Source organism: Trachypithecus francoisi, unplaced genomic scaffold (assembly GCF_009764315.1).
Source record: "Trachypithecus francoisi isolate TF-2019V2 unplaced genomic scaffold, Tfra_2.0 Contig01440, whole genome shotgun sequence".
In the NCBI taxonomy this organism is placed as follows: domain Eukaryota; kingdom Metazoa; phylum Chordata; class Mammalia; order Primates; family Cercopithecidae; genus Trachypithecus; species Trachypithecus francoisi.
This window is the reverse complement of record NW_022681431.1, coordinates 15,734,153-15,753,042: the sequence shown is the minus strand read 5'-3', so window position 1 is coordinate 15,753,042 and position 18,890 is coordinate 15,734,153. Positions and strand designations below refer to the sequence as shown.

Sequence of the window (18,890 nt, the reverse complement as noted above, 5' to 3'; positions counted from 1 at the left end):
GTGTGTGGGAATCGGCTTTGTTAGGACTGTAGGTACACAGAAAATTTTACGGCTTCTAAAATTTTTCTGTGAAGTTACGTTACGTTTCTAGTATGTACGTATGTATGTATGTATAAATAGGCAAATAAGGTTTCTGATTGTAAATGAGATTTTACTTTCTCTTTCCTAGGAAGAAGGCAGTTCAGATTATTTTATTTTCTTTATGCCATCAGAAATATGTCACCTTTCCTCTATATTTACATTAATATCTGTAAAGAGTGATTGTTGCTACTCTTTTTCTTTCAGAGGCTCTAGAACAGAGACTGCACATATGACCACACTTCTTATGCTCACACCCATTACTGCATCTAGACGGAAGCAGACCTGGAAGAGGAAACACTGAACTAGACTATAAGCTGCTCGGAAGCAAGCACCATGCCTACTGACCGTCATGGCTCCATCTCCAGGCTCATGAATGAATGGGTAGATAAATAAATATGATATTGGCAAAGTGGCTTAGACATGCTATGATTTCCATCCCTCTCTATTTACAGATGGCATTCCAGTTACCTTATTTCCATTAAAAAATCCAAAACCCTTAATATGAAATCAGACTATTTCCATGAGAAATGGTGAACAGACTAGTCACCAACTATTTTAGGAATAAAAGATAACACACTACCTCTGCACTCGGTACACTCGAGTCCATGGAGGCACAAGGGCTAGGATCCGAGCCACCAGTTCGACCAGGTCACTAGGAGAGTAACTCTTATATCTTCCTGATTTCCAAAGCTCATAAAGCCCAGTCCCACGAATCACCAGGGTAGGATAGAGTTTCAGACCATCGGGACGAAAAGCAGGGTTCTCAAAAAACTCCTGTGAATAGAGAACAGAAAATGACTTCTCCATTAGTTATGCAGAGATCACCCAGGGTGAAATCTCAACCCTTGGACAGCTTCTCTGGCACACCCTGTAGGCCCTGGGGCAGCCTTTGCTTCTAACCAGGTAGGGCATAACACAGAACAGAAACTCCTTGTTTCCGTAGCCTCACTGGGGCAAAGCAAGTGTGTGCTGGACTGCACCAGGCCCTCACCATTCCAGCCTGTCTCCTGCACAATCTCATCTCATGCCACCCCTCACCATCTTGCCTTTCCAGCCCTGCAAAGGCAATTTCCTTTGCCTGGAAAATTCATCAATTTTTCTTTATCTAGCGAATCTTCAGGTCTCAGTTTGAACACCACTTCTTCAGAGAGGCCCTTCTGACCTTCAAATACTAGCTGTCCCACTTAAAAAAAAAAAAAAATCCCATTGAACCCAGTATTACCTCTTTCTTATCACCACATGACAATCTATTCAATGTGTGCCTTCACGTCTAAAGTATATCTTCCTTTAATAATAGAATATACTTAATTGTTTAAACATTTCAAAAGTTGTGACAGAGATCATCTGGCTTACAAAATTTAAAATGTTTACTATAGGGTCCTTTAGAGGGAAAGTTTGCTGATCCCTGAATATGACTACTTTGTCCCTAAGCCAACTGGCACCATTCCTATCCTGGGCTACACGTCATCCATTTGTTATCCGGACACTGAGCAATACATCTAACTCATCTACTTTTGCCACAGTCATTTCTTATACTGTATCACCCCAGCTGGCTGCTTTCTTTCTTTATTTTGGGATGTAGCAATGAGACACCAGGCATTCTCCTTTCCATGACTTAGCAATGATAATTTGTTCTAATCTTGTTTTGCATAATATATTTTGGAGTAATGAAAGTGGACTCACACAGTCCCCTCTCACTCCCACCTTGGCAGGAGTATCTACTCAGCTGGTAGGGCTCTATCTTGTAAACTGGAAAAAATCCTTTTTATCTTTGCCACATCATTCTTACAAAGCTCTTCATTGTTAAACTTGCTTTACAAAGAAATGTAACGATAGACCTTTCCATCTCTCATTGACATCTGTCATGTTCTTAAATGCTGTATTCTTTATGTACTATTTAGTTTCAGAGATCTTCTTCTGTAATTGTGTGATTTTCCTATAACATATGTATTTTAAAGAATCATCAGGTCTTTAATAAATATTCTGCAGCCATTCCACAAAGAGCACGTATGGAAGCCATTGTCCACCCAGTCTGAATCCACATTTGAACATGGGATTTAGAAAGGTACTTCTGGTGCTTGTAAAATAAGTTTCGGAGACATATGGACTGATACATTCCTTTGGAAAGAATGAAAACTGATTGGTTCTCAATTTTTGGTTACACTAGAGAATTAAAACAAATGTTTTTCTTTCCCTCCAAAACCACACTAAAGTAACAGGGGCCAGGCGCGGTGGCTCACACCTGTAATCCCAGCACTTTGGGAGGCCGGGGCAGGCAAATCAGGTACCTGAGGTTAGGAGTTCGAGACCAGCCTGGCCAACATGGTGAAACCCCGTCTCTACTAAAAATACAAAAATTAGCTGGATGTGGTGGTGCGTGCCTATAATCCCAGCTATTTAGGAGGCTGAGGCACAAGAATCGCTTGAACACGGGAGGCGGAGGTTGCAGTGAGCCAAGATCTCACCACTGCACTCCAGCCCGGGCGACAGAGCGAGACTTCGTCTCAAAAGAAATAAAAAAGAAAAGGAACAGGAAAGAATTTTTTTAAAAAGTATAAACCCAGAATAACAAAGAGGACTAGAAAGGAGGCAAGGAAGAGACCCAAGATGGCAACATATTCTTCAAAGACAGAAACTAGGAAGGCTTGTGAATGACTTTGCAAGTAAAGAAAACAGCAAAAGGAGACAGAAACGAAAGCCCTGCTCAATCGCACTGCCGAGTCCCAGAAAGGCTCACGGATCAGAGGTACCAAGAACTGGGCAGGACAGCGGAGAGACATGGAAATAAAAACAGGGGTACTGGATCAAGTGTGTACATAGAGGAAATTATCTGTTAACCCTTAGCCTTTCCTGAACAGGCAGATGAGAACGTTTAGTCCCTGGAGAAACTGGAAAGCCTCCGGGCTCTGAGATTCCAGGTACAAAGGAAAGTCTACATGAAGACCAAGGCTGAAAACAGGGAAAAGCCAGCACATAGACTGGTGGACTCTCCACCCCACTCTCTGGATGTCAGCAACCAACTTCCTGAGATATACCCAGGCCACCCAGCCCAAAGCAGGAAGTTGGAGAGTTCATCTCTGGATGAATCAAATGGCTCTACATAAGAGTTCACCATACTGACATTCAGGAATCCCCTAAAGAAAGGAGAGCTTATTGCTAAAAGAGCATTCTTCAGTGAAGCACACCTGCAAGCTAGGCACACAGGCCTTGCCATCCGGTTTTTCAATCCCCTACTCTTAAAAGCATAAGAAATTGCTTTAGGCCAGGCGCAGTGGCTCACGCCTGTAATCCGAGCGCTTTGGGAGGCCAAGGCAGGTGGGTAACGAGGTCAGGAGTTCGAGACCAGCCTGGTCAACATGGTGAAACCACTCTCTACTAAAAATACAAAAAATTAGCCAGGCATGATGGCAGGCACCTGTAATTCCAGCTACTCAGGAGGCTGAGGCAGGAGAATTGCTTGAACCCGGGAGGCAGAGGCTGCAGTGAGCTGAGATTGCGCCATTGCACTCCAGCCAGGTGACAATGCGAGACTCCATCTCAAAAAAAAAAAAAAAAAAAAAGGCATAAGAAATTGACTGAAGATCATCATAAATTTGGGGAAAGCCTAGGACATTAAGGGGCCAACCAAAACAAAAAGGAAAAAAAGGCACTTGGAGGAAACAGAGGCATTGCATAAAGAAAAATAAAATGTATAAAAAATATCTGTAATAAATTTCTTCAGCGATAAATTACATCCATAATACAAGACCAAGGTGCTACAGAAAACTGAGAAACCAATTGTAGTTTTAAATTTCACTTCTTTGAAGATTAATTACTTTGAGAACTTTTTGATAGGTCTATTGGCTATTTGAATATTCTCTTTTGTGAAATGCTTGTTCAAGTTTTTTTGCCCATTTTCCTACTGAGCTGTTTGCCTCTTATCAATTTCTAAAAATTATTTATTTTAAAACAATTTAATTTGTAGAGAATTCTTCTAGAAAGAACTCATATTTTTCATTTTAGCTCCCTTCTGTTACTTTACTACGACGCAGTTAGAAAAGAAATATGATCCACTCATATTCCCTGTGTGTTTCCCTGCAAAGATTACAAACAAGTGAATAAATCTGTTTACAGGAAGGGTAGTCCTTTCATTATTATTACTGAACTATTCCTTACGTTGAAGACACCAAGGAAAATACATAGCAAGACTCAGCTGTTTGCTATGGCTTGCTACAGTATGAAACATACTGTATTTTTCAGGAGCACTTACACTTTATGAGTTCTGGCTATCCTACTGGTCCATCTAGGAGCTGTGCTAAAGAAAAGTGTGTTTCACACTTGGACACAGGGCGGGGAACATCATACCCTGGAGCCTGTCGTGGGATGGGGGGCAGGCAGAGGGATAGCATTAGGAGAAATACCTAATGTAAATGACAAGTTGATGGGTGCAGCACACCAACATGGCACATGTATATATATGTAACAAACCTGCACGTTGTGCACATGTACCGTAGAACTTAAAGTATTAAAATAGTAGTAATAATAATAATAACAATATGTGTTTCAGGTGCCTTTTTGGCCTGGTTTCTGAGCACCTGGCTATTAGTTACTGAGGGGAGGATACCAGACTCACAATCTATTACACAGCCAGTGTGGGGGAATTACGAAGAGGGATATCTGTGAAATAATGTTATCTCATAAACAGGTCCTCAGGTGCAGTTCACCAACTTAAAAAATAATAAAAGTAAACTTCTTGAGAGGAAAGAATTATTAACTTCACAAATAAGACATGGTGAACTGCATTTTTCTAAACAGAGCAAATTAAAAGTACTTTTACAGATGAAATAACTTAACAAACATTGTCATCACCTTCAATAAAAGGATATCCCTAAAACACACTTGCCCTATCTGAGAATCTGAAGAAAAACAAAAGGCCTGACCAATCTCATTTCCCACAACAAAGTTAACATGGATCAAGAAACTGTGAGGGTTAAAATAACAATAAAACAACCCACAGTGAAAATTCAAAGAACAGAAAGATAGTTCTACGCTTAGAAGCATTAGAAGAAGAAAAAAAAAAGATCGACTTAATGGAAGCACAACTAAAAGGTCAATAACGGGTTAAGTAAAATATTTGAAACAAATATAAAAAACAATGAGTCCATAATCTCCTTACCTAAAAAGTTCATATAAACTAATATTAAAAATATTCTTATCCCAATAGAGTAATGAGTCAGAGGATAAAAACACACAATTCCAAAAATACGAAAGAAATGTAATTAGTAAATACAAACTTGAAAAATGTATTATCACAATTTCAAAATGCAAGTTAAAATGGCACTTTTCTCGATCAAACTAGCAAAGAGTAAAATATATGTACATATGTGTGTGTGCATGTATAAGCATATATAGAAAATAAACAGGAGAGAATTATTTGTGAAGAAAAACTCTGCTGAAATGAGTATAAATTGTTATAACTCTCTGCAAAGCAACTTATTAATAGAGTGAGATTCTTAAAATGTTTCTACCTTTACCTGATAATTCTACTCCATGGAATTTATCATAAACAGATTAACCTAAATACGACAAAAAATTATACACATAAACTCATTTACCTGCAGTGTTTTCAAAATAATATTAAAAAACCAGTAATACCTTATTCTGAAAAACTTGCAAGGGGTTAAGCAAGATATGGCATATTAAATTAAAAAGCCGGGGGCGGAGCAAGATGGCCAAATAGGAACAGCTCCAGTCTCCAACTCCCAGCGCAAACGACACAGAAGACCGGTGATTTCTGCATTTTCAACTAAGGTACTGGGGTCATCTCACTAGGGAGTGCCGGACAATCGGTGCTGGTCAGCTGCTGCAGCCCGACCAGCGAGCGCTGAAGCAGGGCGAGGCATCGCCTCACCTGGGAAGTGCAAGGGGGAAGGGAATCCCTTTTCCTAGCCAGGGGAACTGAGACACACAACACCTGGAAAATCGGGTAACTCCCACCCCAATACTGTGCTTTAAGCAAACGGGCACACCAGGAGATTATATCCCACACCTGGCTGGGAAGGTCCCACAGCCATGGAGCCTCCCTCATTGCTAGCACAGCAGTCTGCCATCTAACCGCAAGGCAGCAGCGAGGCTGGGGGAGGGGCGCCTGCCATTGCTGAGGCCTAAGTAGGTAAACAAAGCCGCTGGGAAGCTCGAACTGGGTGGAGCTCACAGCAGCTCAAGGAAACCTGCCTGTCTCTGTAGACTCCACCTCTGGGGACAGGGCACAGCTAAACAACAACAACAAAAAAAGCAGCAGAAACCTCTGCAGATGCAAACGATGCTGTCTGACAGCTTTGAAGAGAGCAGTGGATCTCCCCACACGGAGGTTGAGATCTGAGAAGGGACAGACTGCCTGCTCAGGTGGGTCCCGGACCCCTGAGTAGCCTAACTGGGAGACATCCCCCACTAGGGGCAGTCTGACACCCCACACCTCACAGGGTGGAGTACACCCGAGAGGAAGCTTCCAAAGTAAGAATCAGACAGGTACACTCGCTGTTCAGCAATATTCTATCTTCTGCAATCTCTGCTGCTGATACCCAGGCAAACAGGGTGTGGAGTGGACCTCAAGCAATCTCCAACAGACCTGCAGCTGAGGGTCCTGACTGTTAGAAGGAAAACTATCAAACAGGAAGGACACCTATACCAAAACCCCATCAGTACGTCACCATCATCAAAGACCAGAGGCAGATAAAACCACAAAGATGGGGAAGAAGCTGGGCAGAAAAGCTGGAAATTCAAAAAATAAGAGCGCATCTCCCCCTGCAAAAGAGCGCAGCTCATCGCCAGCAACGGATCGAAGCTGGTCAGAGAATGACTTTGACGAGATGAGAGAAGAAGGCTTCAGTCCATCAAACTTCTCAGAGCTAAAGGAGGAATTACGTACCCAGCGCAAAGAAACAAAAAATCTTGAAAAAAGAGTGGAAGAATTGACAGCTAGAATAATTAATGCAGAGAAGGTCATAAACGAAATGACAGAGATGAAAACCATGACACGAGAAATACGTGACAAATGCACAAGCTTCAGTAACCAACTCGATCAACTGGAAGAAAGAGTATCAGCGACTGAGGATCAAATGAATGAAATGAAGCGAGAAGAGAAACCAAAAGAAAAAAGAAGAAAAAGAAATGAACAAAGCCTGCAAGAAGTATGGGATTATGTAAGAAGACCAAATCTACGTCTGATTGGGGTGCCTGAAAGTGAGGGGGAAAATGGAACCAAGCTGGAAAAACTCTTCAGGATATCATCCAGGAGAACTTCCCCAACCTAGTAGGGCAGGCCAACATTCAAATTCAGGAAATACAGAGAACACCACAAAGATACTCCTCAAGAAGAGCAACTCCAAGACACATAATTGCCAGATTCACCAAAATTGAAATGAAGGAAAAAATCTTAAGGGCAGCCAGAGAGAAAGGTCGGGTTACCCACAAAGGGAAGCCCATCTGACTAACAGCAGACCTCTCGGCAGAAACTCTACAAGCCAGAAGAGAGTGGGGGCCAATATTCAACATTCTTAAAGAAAAGAATTTTCAATCGAGAATTTCATATCCAGCCAAACTAAGTTTCATTAAGTGAAGGAGAAATAAAATCCTTTACAGATAAGCAAATGCTTAGAGATTTTGTCACCACCAGGCCTGCCTTACAAGAGACCCTGAAGGAAGCCCTAAACATCAAAAGGAACAACCGGTACCAGCCATTGCAAAAACATGCCAAAATGTAAAGACCATCGAGGCTAGGAAGAAACTGCATCAAATAACGAGCAAAATAACCAGTTAATATCATAATGGCAGGATCAAGTTCACACATAACAATATTAACCTTAAATGTAAATGGACTAAATGCTCCAATTAAAAGACACAGACTGGCAAACTGGATAAAGAGTCAAGACCTATCAGTCTGCTGTATTCAGGAGACTCATCTCACATGCAGAGACATACATGGGCTCAAAATAAAGGGATGGAGGAAGATCTACCAAGCAAATGGAGAACAAAAAAAAGCAGAGGTTGCAATACTAGGCTCTAATAAAACAGACTTTAAACCATCAAAGATCAAAAGAGACAAAGAAGGCCATTACATAATGGTAAAGGGATCAATTCAACAGGAAGAGCTAACTCTCCTAAATATATATGCACCCAATACAGGAGCACCCAGATTCATAAAGTAAGTCCTTAGAGACTTACAAAGAGACTTAGACTCCCATAAAATAATAATGGGAGACTTCAACACTCCACTGTCAACATTAGACAGATCAACGAGACAGAAAGTTAACAAGGATATCCAGGAATTGAACTCATCTCTGCACCAAGTGGACCTAATAGACATCTATAGAACTCTCCACCCCAAATCAACAGAATATACATTCTTCTAGCACCACATTGCACTTATTCCAAAATTGACCACATAATTGGAAGTAAAGCACTCCTCAGCAAATGTCAAAGAACAGAAATTATAACAAACTGTCTCTCAGACCACAGTGAAATCAAACTAGAACTCAGGACTAAGAAACTCAATCAAAACCACTCAACTACATGGAAACTGAACAACCTGCTCCTGAATGTCTACTGGGTACACAACAAAATGAAGGCAGAAATAAAGATGTTCTTTGAAACCAATGAGAACAAAGATACAACATACCAGAATCTCTGGGACACATTTAAAGCAGTGTGTAGAGGGAAATTTATAGCACTAAATGCCCACAAGAGAAAGCAAGAAAGATCTAAAATTGACACTCTAACATCACAATTAAAACAACTAGAGAGGCAAGAGCAAACACATTCAAAAGCTAGGAGAAGGCAAGAAATAACTAAGATCAGAGCAGAACTGAAGGAGATAGAGACACAAAAAGCCCTCCAAAAAATCAATGAATCCAGGAGTTGGTTTTTTGAAAAGATCAACAAAATTGACAGACCGCTAGCAAGACTAATAAAGAAGAAAAGAGAGAAGAATCAAATAGACGCAATAAAAAATGATAAAGGGGATATCACCACCGACCCCACAAAAATACAAACTACCATCAGAGAATACTATAAACACCTCTATGCAAATCAACTAGAAAATCTAGAAGAAATGGATAATTTCCTGGACACTTACACTCTTCCAAGACTAAACCAGGAAGAAGTTGAATCCCTAAATAGACCAATAGCAGGCTCTGAAATTGAGGCAATAATTAATAGCCTACCAACCAAAAAATGTCCAGGACCAGATGGATTCACAGCTGAATTCTACCAGAGGTACAAGGAGGAGCTGGTACCATTCCTTCTGAAACTATTCCAATCAATAGAAAAAGAGGGAATCCTCCCTAACTCATTTTATGAGGCCGACATCATCCTGATACCAAAGCCTGGCAGAGACACAACAAAAAAAGAGAATTTTAGACCAATATCCCTGATGAACATCGATGCAAAAATCCTCAATAAAATACTGGCAAACCGGATTCAGCAGCACATCAAAAAGCTTATCCACCATGATCAAGTGGGCTTCATCCCTGGGATGCAAGGCTGGTTCAACATTCGCAAATCAATAAATGTAATCCAGCATATAAACAGAACCAAAGACAAAAACCACATGATTATCTCAATAGATGCAGAAAAGGCTTTTGACAAAATTCAACAGCCCTTCATGCTAAAAACACTCAATAAATTCGGTATTGATGGAACGTACCTCAAAATAATAAGAGCTATTTATGACAAACCCACAGCCAATATCATACTGAATGGGCAAAAACTGGAAAAATTCCCTTTGAAAACTGGCACAAGACAGGGATGCCCTCTCTCACCGCTCTTATTCAACATAGTATTGGAAGTTCTGGCTAGGGCAATCAGGCAAGAGAAAGAAATCAAGGGTATTCAGTTAGGAAAAGAAGAAGTCAAATTGTCCCTGTTTGCAGATGACATGATTGTATATTAGAAAACCCCATCGTCTCAGCCCAAAATCTCCTTAAGCTGATAAGCAACTTCAGCAAAGTCTCAGGATACAAAATAATGTGCAAAAATCACAAGCATTCTTATACACCAGTAACAGACAAACAGAGAGCCAAATCATGAATGAACTTCCATTCACAATTGCTTCAAAGAGAATAAAATACCTAGGAATCCAACCTACAAGGGATGCAAAGGACCTCTTCAAGGAGAACTACAAACCACTGCTCAGTGAAATAAAAGAGGACACAAACAAATGGAAGAACATACCATGCTCATGGATAGGAAGAATCAATATCGTGAAAATGGCCATACTGCCCAAGGCTATTTATAGATTCAATGCCATCCCCATCAAGCTACCAATGACTTTCTTCACAGAATTGGAAAAAACTGCTTTAACGTTCATATGGAACCAAAAAAGAGCCCGCATTGCCAAGACAATCCTAAGTCAAAAGGACAAAGCTGGAGGCATCATGCTACCTGACTTCAAACTATACTACAAGGCTACAGTAACCAAACCAGCATGGTACTGGTACCAAAACAGAGATATAGACCAATGGAACAGAACAGAGTCCTCAGAAATAATACCACACATCTACAGCCGTCTGATCTTTGACAAACCTGAGAGAAACAAGAAATGGGGAAAGGATTCCCTATTTAATAAATGGTGCTGGGAAAATGGCTAGCCATAAGTAGAAAGCTGAAACTGGATCCTTCCTTACTCCTTATACGAAAATTAATTCAAGATGGATTAGAGACTTAAATGTTAGACCTAATACCATAAAAACCCTAGAAGAAAACCTAGGTAGTATCATTCAGGACATAGGCATGGGCAAGGACTTCATGTCTACAACACCAAAAGCAACGGTAGCAAAAGCCAAAATTGACAAATGGGATCTAATTAAACTAAAGAGCTTCTGCACAGCAAAAGAAACTACCATCACAGTGAACAGGCAACCTACAGAATGGGAGAAAATTTTTGCAATCTACTCATCTGACAAACGGCTGATATCCAGAACCTACAAAGAACTCAAACAAATTTACAAGAAAAAAACAAACAACCCCATCAAAAAGTGGGCAAAGGATATGAACAGACATTTCTCAAAAGAAGACATTCATACAACCAACAGACACATGAAAAAATGCTCATCATCACTCGCCATCAGAGAAATGCAAATCAAAACCACAATGAGATACCATCTCACACCAGTTAGAATGGCAATCATTAAAAAGTCAGGAAACAACAGGTAGGTGCTGGAGAGGATGTGGAGAAATAGGAACACTTTTACACTGTTGGTGGGATTGTAAACTAGTTCAACCATTATGGAAAACAGTATGGCAATTCCTCAAAGATCTAGAACTAGATGTACCATATGACCCAGCCATCCCACTACTGGGTATATACCCAAAGGATTATAAATCATGCTGCTATAAAGACACATGCACACGTATGTTTATTGCGGCACTATTCACAATAGCAAAGACTTGGAATCAACCCAAATGTCCATCTGTGACAGACTGGATGAAGAAAATGTGGCACATATACACCATGGAATATTATGCAGCCATAAAAAAGGATGAGTTTGCATCCTTTGTAGGGACATGGATGCAGCTGGAAACCATCATTCTTAGCAAACTATCACAAGAACAGAAAACGAAACACCGCATGTTCTCACTCATAGGTGGGAACTGAACAATGAGATCACTTGGTCTCAGGAAGGGGAACATCACACACCAGGGCCTATCATGTGGAGGGGGGAGGGGGGAGGGTTTGCATTGGGAGTTATACCTGATGTAAATGACGAATTGATGGGTGCTGACGAGTTGATGGGTGCAGCACACCAACATGGCACAAGTATACATATGTAACAAACCTGCATGTTATGCATATGTACCCTAGAACTTAAATAATAAAAAAAAAAGGAAAAAATAAATAAATAAATTAAAAAGCCATTTAAATATGTTAACATGTTAACAGCGACAATGCCACAACATGGATAAACGTTTGTTATAATGTTAAGTGAAAAAATTATTACAATAATTTTCTATGTCATATATATTTGTATGTCTGTGTTACATTTGCAGAGACAACCTCACCCTCAAAAAAGCCTAAACATAGAAAAATCTTGGAAAGAATCCATTAAAATGTTAAGAGTTTTGTCTGATGGGGCTGTGGGTGATGTCCCTTACCCTACTGTGTTTCTAGTATTCTATAATAAGGATGCATTTGTTTAACAATGGAAAACATCAGTAAACAGGCAACAAGAGCAGATGGGATAAGAAACATGCAGAGGCATTCTGAACGCGCCTGGCTGAAGCCACACTTACTGTGAACTGTTCAATGTCTCTCTCTAGTCCCACATTTGGCAGGTCAGGCATCATATGCGCCACCACTTTGAAACCGGAATCTTTGGCCAGGTGAAATGACTCACACACTGCCTTCACAGTGTGACCCCTAAGGAAAGAAAATCACTACCTGTGAAAATCACTACCTATTTGTGTAAATAGGTGACAAAGTTAACACAAGGAACGGGGGAAAACAATCTCTGAGACAGGTAACAGAAATTCCATAACCAAAATCATATGGCTGGGGGAAAAGACACCTCAGAAAGTTATTTTTTACATCCCCACCTCTCAGAGGCCTGGAAGTAAATAACTTTATTTCTGAGATATTTCTCAGAAATTCCCTTACGCATCTACTCAAAGTCTTGAAAGTAAAGCACTGGGGTAGCAAAAGTTAAGGTGTATTAAAATTATTTGGTTTAGCATCACCAGTCAAAATAAGCTTATGAATGTAAGTATCTGTATTAAAAATTAAAAGCTCAAAACCATGCAGAAGCAGCAAGCTGCTATGTTCTTTCCTTTAAAGATCTTGTGAAATTATTTGTAGACAGAGAGGAAGACTGAAACCTATAAGACAAAATAGATTTCACTGGTGGGTTTGGAGGAGCCTTAAAAAACAGTAGAGAGAGAGAATGACTTAGTGAGAAGGCAGAGTCATTTGGGGTCACGTGGATAAATCATCTTAATTTAGCATTCTAGAGCCACATCCAGCAGGAAACAAGTCCTAATAATAGTTTTGGGCAACTAGACTGAAGCCTTGTGGCAATCCTTCCGCCACCAAGGTGTTCCCATTCACGGCAGAAGGATCCTAAAAACCACAGACTCCATCTCACTCTCTCAGAATGCTCCCATCCATTTCCATGACTTCAATTTCTAATCTCTTTTTGCTAATGACTTCCCAATTCCTAGGACAAGGCCAGGCCTGTCTCCTGAATTCCAAACCCAAATAACCAATACTTTAAAGCAGCACTATTTAAAATAACAGCCACTAGGCACGTGTGGTTATTAAAATTTATATTTAGAAGAATTAAAATGGAAAACTTGGTTGCAGGCACAGAACATTTTGACCACTGCTGAATTGTCTATTGCCTAGTCCTGCTCTAAAGTCAACCTTCACTTGGCTATTCTACAGGTACCTGAACCTTAGTGTAGCCAAATGAAACCTATGTTCTCTCCAAGCCTCCTTGACTTCCCATTCTCTCTTATCCTCACTTCCAGTCAGTCACCAAGCACCACCATTCACTTCTTTCCAGGACATCTGTATTTCCTGCTTAATTTCTGTAACAGCCTCGTACCCGATCTCCCTTCCAACTTGCTCTTCTCTGACCTGCCCCTTACACTGTAACTAAGGCATCTTTCTAAGCTGCAGATATGCTCCATCACATTGTAGCTTTCAGCCTGCTGGTGGCTTGCTCCGCTGGATTAATGTCCAGCCTCCCTGGGCTGACTCTTCAGGCCCCTAATAATCGGGCCCTTTGTTTGCTTTTCAGCCTTATCTCTTATCATTCTCCTATCTCACATTCTAACCCAACTAAGCCACTCCAAATTCCCCAAATGTGCCACGCACTCCCATCTCCAGGAGTTTGTTCATATGTTCTTTCTGCCTCAATCTTCATCTTCTGCACCTGACGAACTCAGACTCTTCCATGAAGTCTCAACTCAGATGTCATATTCTTCAGAAAGCTTCACCTTCCCCTCCATCTGCACAGGTGTCTCTCTAGCACAGCCCTTGAAGGCTACACCACTCCACAGTTTCCCTAGTTGAAGCCTTTTCCCACATAAGAGCATCCTATTCAGTTACTCTTTCTTAAACATTATATCCATGAGATTCTTCCCCATGCTAAAAAATATTCAACAGATCTCTATTCCTTAAGGGAAAATTCCATCCTCCTCGGCCTGGCATTCCTCTTGGTTGTTTCTAAGATGCTGATCAGTGCTTGTCTCCCTAGTTCCCCTCTGCTTCCTTCTCCTGGCACAACACCAACCACATCTACCGAATCCCTACAGAATAAAGGGGCCTTTAACATCCAACTCAACACATCCTTCCTCCGAAGCCCACCATTACAATTCTTGGTCAATCATCTCAGCTGCCTAATAAACTCTCAATTGTCTCCCCTACTCCACTAATTTAGCAATTAACTGTGAAGCTCCTTATACAGTTAACCTTTCACGGGCAAACCTTTCACGGGCATTTTCTTTTCAACTAAAAGATATATTTCTAGAGGGAGCATAATAAAGCTCTAACAACTCTTATTTCCTTGCAGTCCCAAATTTCTCAAAGTTAACAACCATGGCATCACCATACTTTTTGCTAGTTGGTATCTGCTCCACAAAAATGAATCTCTTCAACATTACCCTGATGTTCTTTTTACTCACTCTTTTCTTTGTTTTTGGCCTTCTCTCCTGCTTTAAACTACTAACCCTGAGTCCTCTCCCCTGCTTTCTATATGGACAAGGCTGCTTAGGACAAGAAAAGGGAGACAGATGAGCATGTTTACAGGCTGCTGGAAAAGAGTCACTAGAGAAAAACTGAAAATGAGGGAAAGAGGGGATGGAAGTAAGAGGATAGACAGAAGAAAGAACTTCGAAAAGGAGGAATACCCATGCTTCTTCCCCTAAGGTCAGAAGGAAGAAAGGCTGGGTATGAATGTAGAGAAAACTGGTGAAGCTGGAGGAAGGCTTGTGCAAGATCACCTGCCACCATCTTACCTGTTGGTGTCTCTAGCCACATCTTCATAAACGCTCTGCACCCCAATCTCCAGCCTTGTGCAGCCATAGGTCAACATATCACTTAAATGCCGCTTCATGCAGTAATCTGGTCTGGTCTCTATAGTAATTCCAATACACTTTGTGAGGCTTCTCTCAGAATACCTGTAGAGCAAATCTAAAATAATTAACCTGTTGCAGGTTTTAAGACATTACTCCCTCTCAAAAAAACTGCCTTCTCTCTGTCCTCCTAGCATGAGATAGTGGTAAAGAGTGTAGGCTCTGGAACCAGGCTGTCTAAGTTCAAATCCTGGCTCTGCTACTTCCTAACTATGCACATGAGGATGCTATTAACCTCTTTGTGCTTCGGTTCCTTTATCTGCAAAATGAGGATAATATACTATCTACACCTCATAGGATTGATGTGACTGAGCTAGCATAGTAATGTTATTATCATCATTATCATTATTATTCTCCTGCAGTAAGCTGCAACCATAATCTCCTTGAAAGCAGTGATTTTAACTGTGAAAACCTATTTTTCAATTCCTAGCAACCATTTTTCACATAAGTGAAAACCATCTGCATTATTTATTTCCCACTCTATATTTTTGAGTCATTTTAAATGAAAGAAAAAAGGGGGGAGGGTATATGTAATGATTACAGGAATAGTTTAGATGAAATGTCTTCTATATACACAAAAGTCTTTCCACCGAGTCTAGTAATCTTAGCAATGATTTACGAAATTACCAATCACTTTTGTCTTTTACTAAAATCACGTATCAGAGTAGCAAGCACCACTTTAGATTCATGCTGTTTGAGTTAGTGGCCTTAATGATGGCCAAAGAGGCAGAGAAGTAAGTCTCTTGCTAGCAGGCTAGTGAAGTGAGGGGATAGGAGCTCACATTTACAGTCTTTTGTGGGCCAAGCTCTGTGCCACACACTCTAGTACTGAATCCTCCCACCAGCTCTATGAAGTGTGTCCTATTATCTCCATTTCACAAGTGATGAAACTGAAGTTGAAAGGGAGTAAACAACGCGTTCAAGGGCACAGAGCTAATAAAATTGGAGTCAGGATCTGAAGTTGGGTCCACCTGACTTCAAAGTCCTTGCTCTGTATTTCAGTTACCACACTGTTTAGACAACTCAGTATGGACCCCAGACTTCTCTGCTTTTCAACATCTATTTTTTTTTTTTTTTGATTCAGAGTTTCACTGTGTTGCCCAGGCTGGAGTACAGTGGCGCGATCTTGGCTCACTGCAACCTCCACCTCCTGGGTTTAAGCATTTCTCGTACTTCAGCCTCCCAAGTAACTAGGATTACAGGCGCGTGCCACCACGCTCAGCTAATCTTTTTGCAGTTTTAGTAGAGACGGGGTTTCACTATGTTGGCCAGGCTGGTCTTGAACTTCTGACCTCAAGTGATCCGCCTGCCTCAGCCCCCCAAAATGCTGGGATTATGGGCATGAGCCACTGCACCCAGCCAGCATCTCTCAATTCTTAGAACCAACCATTTTTCTTAATGCACCCTTCTACAATGTTCTCAATTTTGGGGGGAGGATAAGAGAAGCCTTAAAAAAAATTGCCATTTATTTTCTTTCTTTCTGAAGAAGTTCATTGCTCTTTATTGAAAAGTAAAAATCATAAAATTTCTGTAATTTTTGTAACTAATTCCGTGAGGTTCACCTTTCATTCTTAATTGTCAATAAAAACGGACTTATTTATTGGTAATAATAACTAAGAAAGCTAAGAATCACCAATCTAGAGAACAAATTCTCAAGTCTTTCATTCTGGACATTTGAACTCTTTTGCATTGTTTATTTCTGTATTCCACGAGGTTTTAGGTAGGATTACCAGAGGCAACAGGACTAAAGGTAAACAAGTAGTTCAAACTAAAAGATGAACTATGAGACAGAAAAAAGGCTCAGACCTTATCAAATCTTGCCTAAGACAGGATTTAAACTAATTTGGCTTCTCTGAAACAATAGAATCATCAGGTCCTGTGCCTCTTAAACAGGTGGGTACTAAGGCACGCAGTAACAGGAGTACATGATGCCACAGGAGAGACGTAACACACCTTCCTCTAGCATCAAGTATTGGGTTTGAGGGAAAACATTTTTCAAATAAAAATAAATATTCATATACTATGAAGAAGGCACACAATACAAAGGTTGAAAAAAAAACAGAAAGCAAAAAGTTCTAAATGACTACGTTTTTAAAGGTAAATGAGAATATCCTAGAATGAGGCATTCCAATTGGTATTTTTTAAAAACCTGTAGTTATTTCTTAACAGTGATACCATTAAGTTAGCAAGCGTAGTGGCATAATAGTAGCTTACATCACTGGGAACAACTAGAGGGGAGGCAATTACACAAATGGGAATCTGTGTAGAGGAAAGAGAAAATTTATTAGCTAGTCTTCCTATTGCACAGAATGTCAAAGGCCCCACCAAGGACATACAGAGGACACTGCTGTACAAGGTCTCTTTATAAGTCATCAGAATATAGTACAGGCCATAGAAGGAAACCTTATTCTCAAATAATAATTTAACTCCATTTCAAAAATGTCTTTCCTCAGGCAGGAAATGTCATTACCTTTTGCATTAACAGAAATGGAGGAAGAAAAAAACAATTCAGGTTTTGAAAAGTCAATATTTTATATTTATAAAAAGGCTTTCACTGTATTTCCTCTTTCCAGAATTATAGTTTCATCCAAAAAGCAATTAAACAGAAATTTGTATCAAATTTGAATGACAAAACAATGTATTTTTCCCATAGGCTTACTGTATTCTCATGAAAATTTTTGGATAATACTATATCTAATCCTACATCTCACTAAATCTATTCATTTAACAGAGATGTAAACATATCAACATAACTATTCTTTAACATGCAAATATGCGCATACAGGCTTTCAACCAATCTAAGCTGATATTTTATGGCCTGTTATTAATGTGATCCCCTTGTATCACTAAGGTAGCTATCCAACAGTATGTGCCATTTAGACAGCCATCCCAAAGCATGGCTCTCTTTCAGTACCCAGTCCAACTCCCATACTCTTGGGGGCTACAAGTTCTTCTGCATGCAGCAACTCTGTCAACTTCTTGAGAGACAAAGCCAAGACTCAAAAGGGATCCTCTCATTCCAATTCTACTGCTCTTTTTGTGGTATTACAGATTCATTTTAAGCCTGTACAGCCCAACAATATGGGGCTATGTTGAATCCTACGCTTTTCTGTATGCCATAGGAATGGCACCAGCTATAAAAGATGCTAATGTTCTCTCTGAAGCATAGCTTAAGCCAAAACCTTATGCTGACAGAATTTTTAAAAATTGTGGAGCAGGGGTGAAGAGTAATGGGACAATAACCCAGGAATTTAAAAGCAAACAAAAACCAAAAGCTATCAGCCTTCAAAACAGAGCTCCAATACATTTCTCCCCCGATGACATCTTCCCAGAACCCCTCTGCCCCCAGTGAGATCTCAGCGCTCCCATTCCCAAAGCACCCTGCCCACACTACAAGTAGTCTGCCTTGTTATGTGTGGATATGTCTGTCTCTCCATCTGGACAGGAAGCCTCTGAAAGCTGGCAGTCTCAAACACGTCTAGACGCTAAAAGGCTTCAACACTAAAAATTCTGTCAATTAAAAAAAAAATTACAAATTTGAAGAAGGAATAAATGAATTAGGCATAATCGGGAACACAGGAGGTCTCTCTTCACTCCAACAGCAGCCTCTAGATACATCTACAGCTTATCTTTCCTCTTGCAAAAAGTTAACCTTAGAAGGTGCCTAGCAGTAGGCCAGGTATTCTTCAGAAAGTAAAACT

General features: G+C 40.3%; 1 protein-coding gene across 2 annotated transcripts in view; it reads right to left on the bottom strand.

Annotated features, from left to right (window-relative positions):
- ELP3 (elongator acetyltransferase complex subunit 3) overlaps positions 1-18,890 on the bottom strand; it is a 117,731-nt gene that overhangs the window by 65,089 nt on the left and 33,752 nt on the right. The window contains exons 8-10 of one of the 2 annotated variants that reach the window (XM_033229391.1): positions 15,073-15,234; positions 12,343-12,475; positions 662-852 (exon numbers count right to left, since the gene is read on the bottom strand). In XM_033229391.1, coding sequence (XP_033085282.1) covers positions 662-852; positions 12,343-12,475; positions 15,073-15,234 — 486 coding nt within the window. Of the gene's footprint in view, positions 1-661; positions 856-12,342; positions 12,476-15,072; positions 15,235-18,890 lie in introns of both variants that reach the window. The other variant, XM_033229392.1, reaches the window with a different exon arrangement.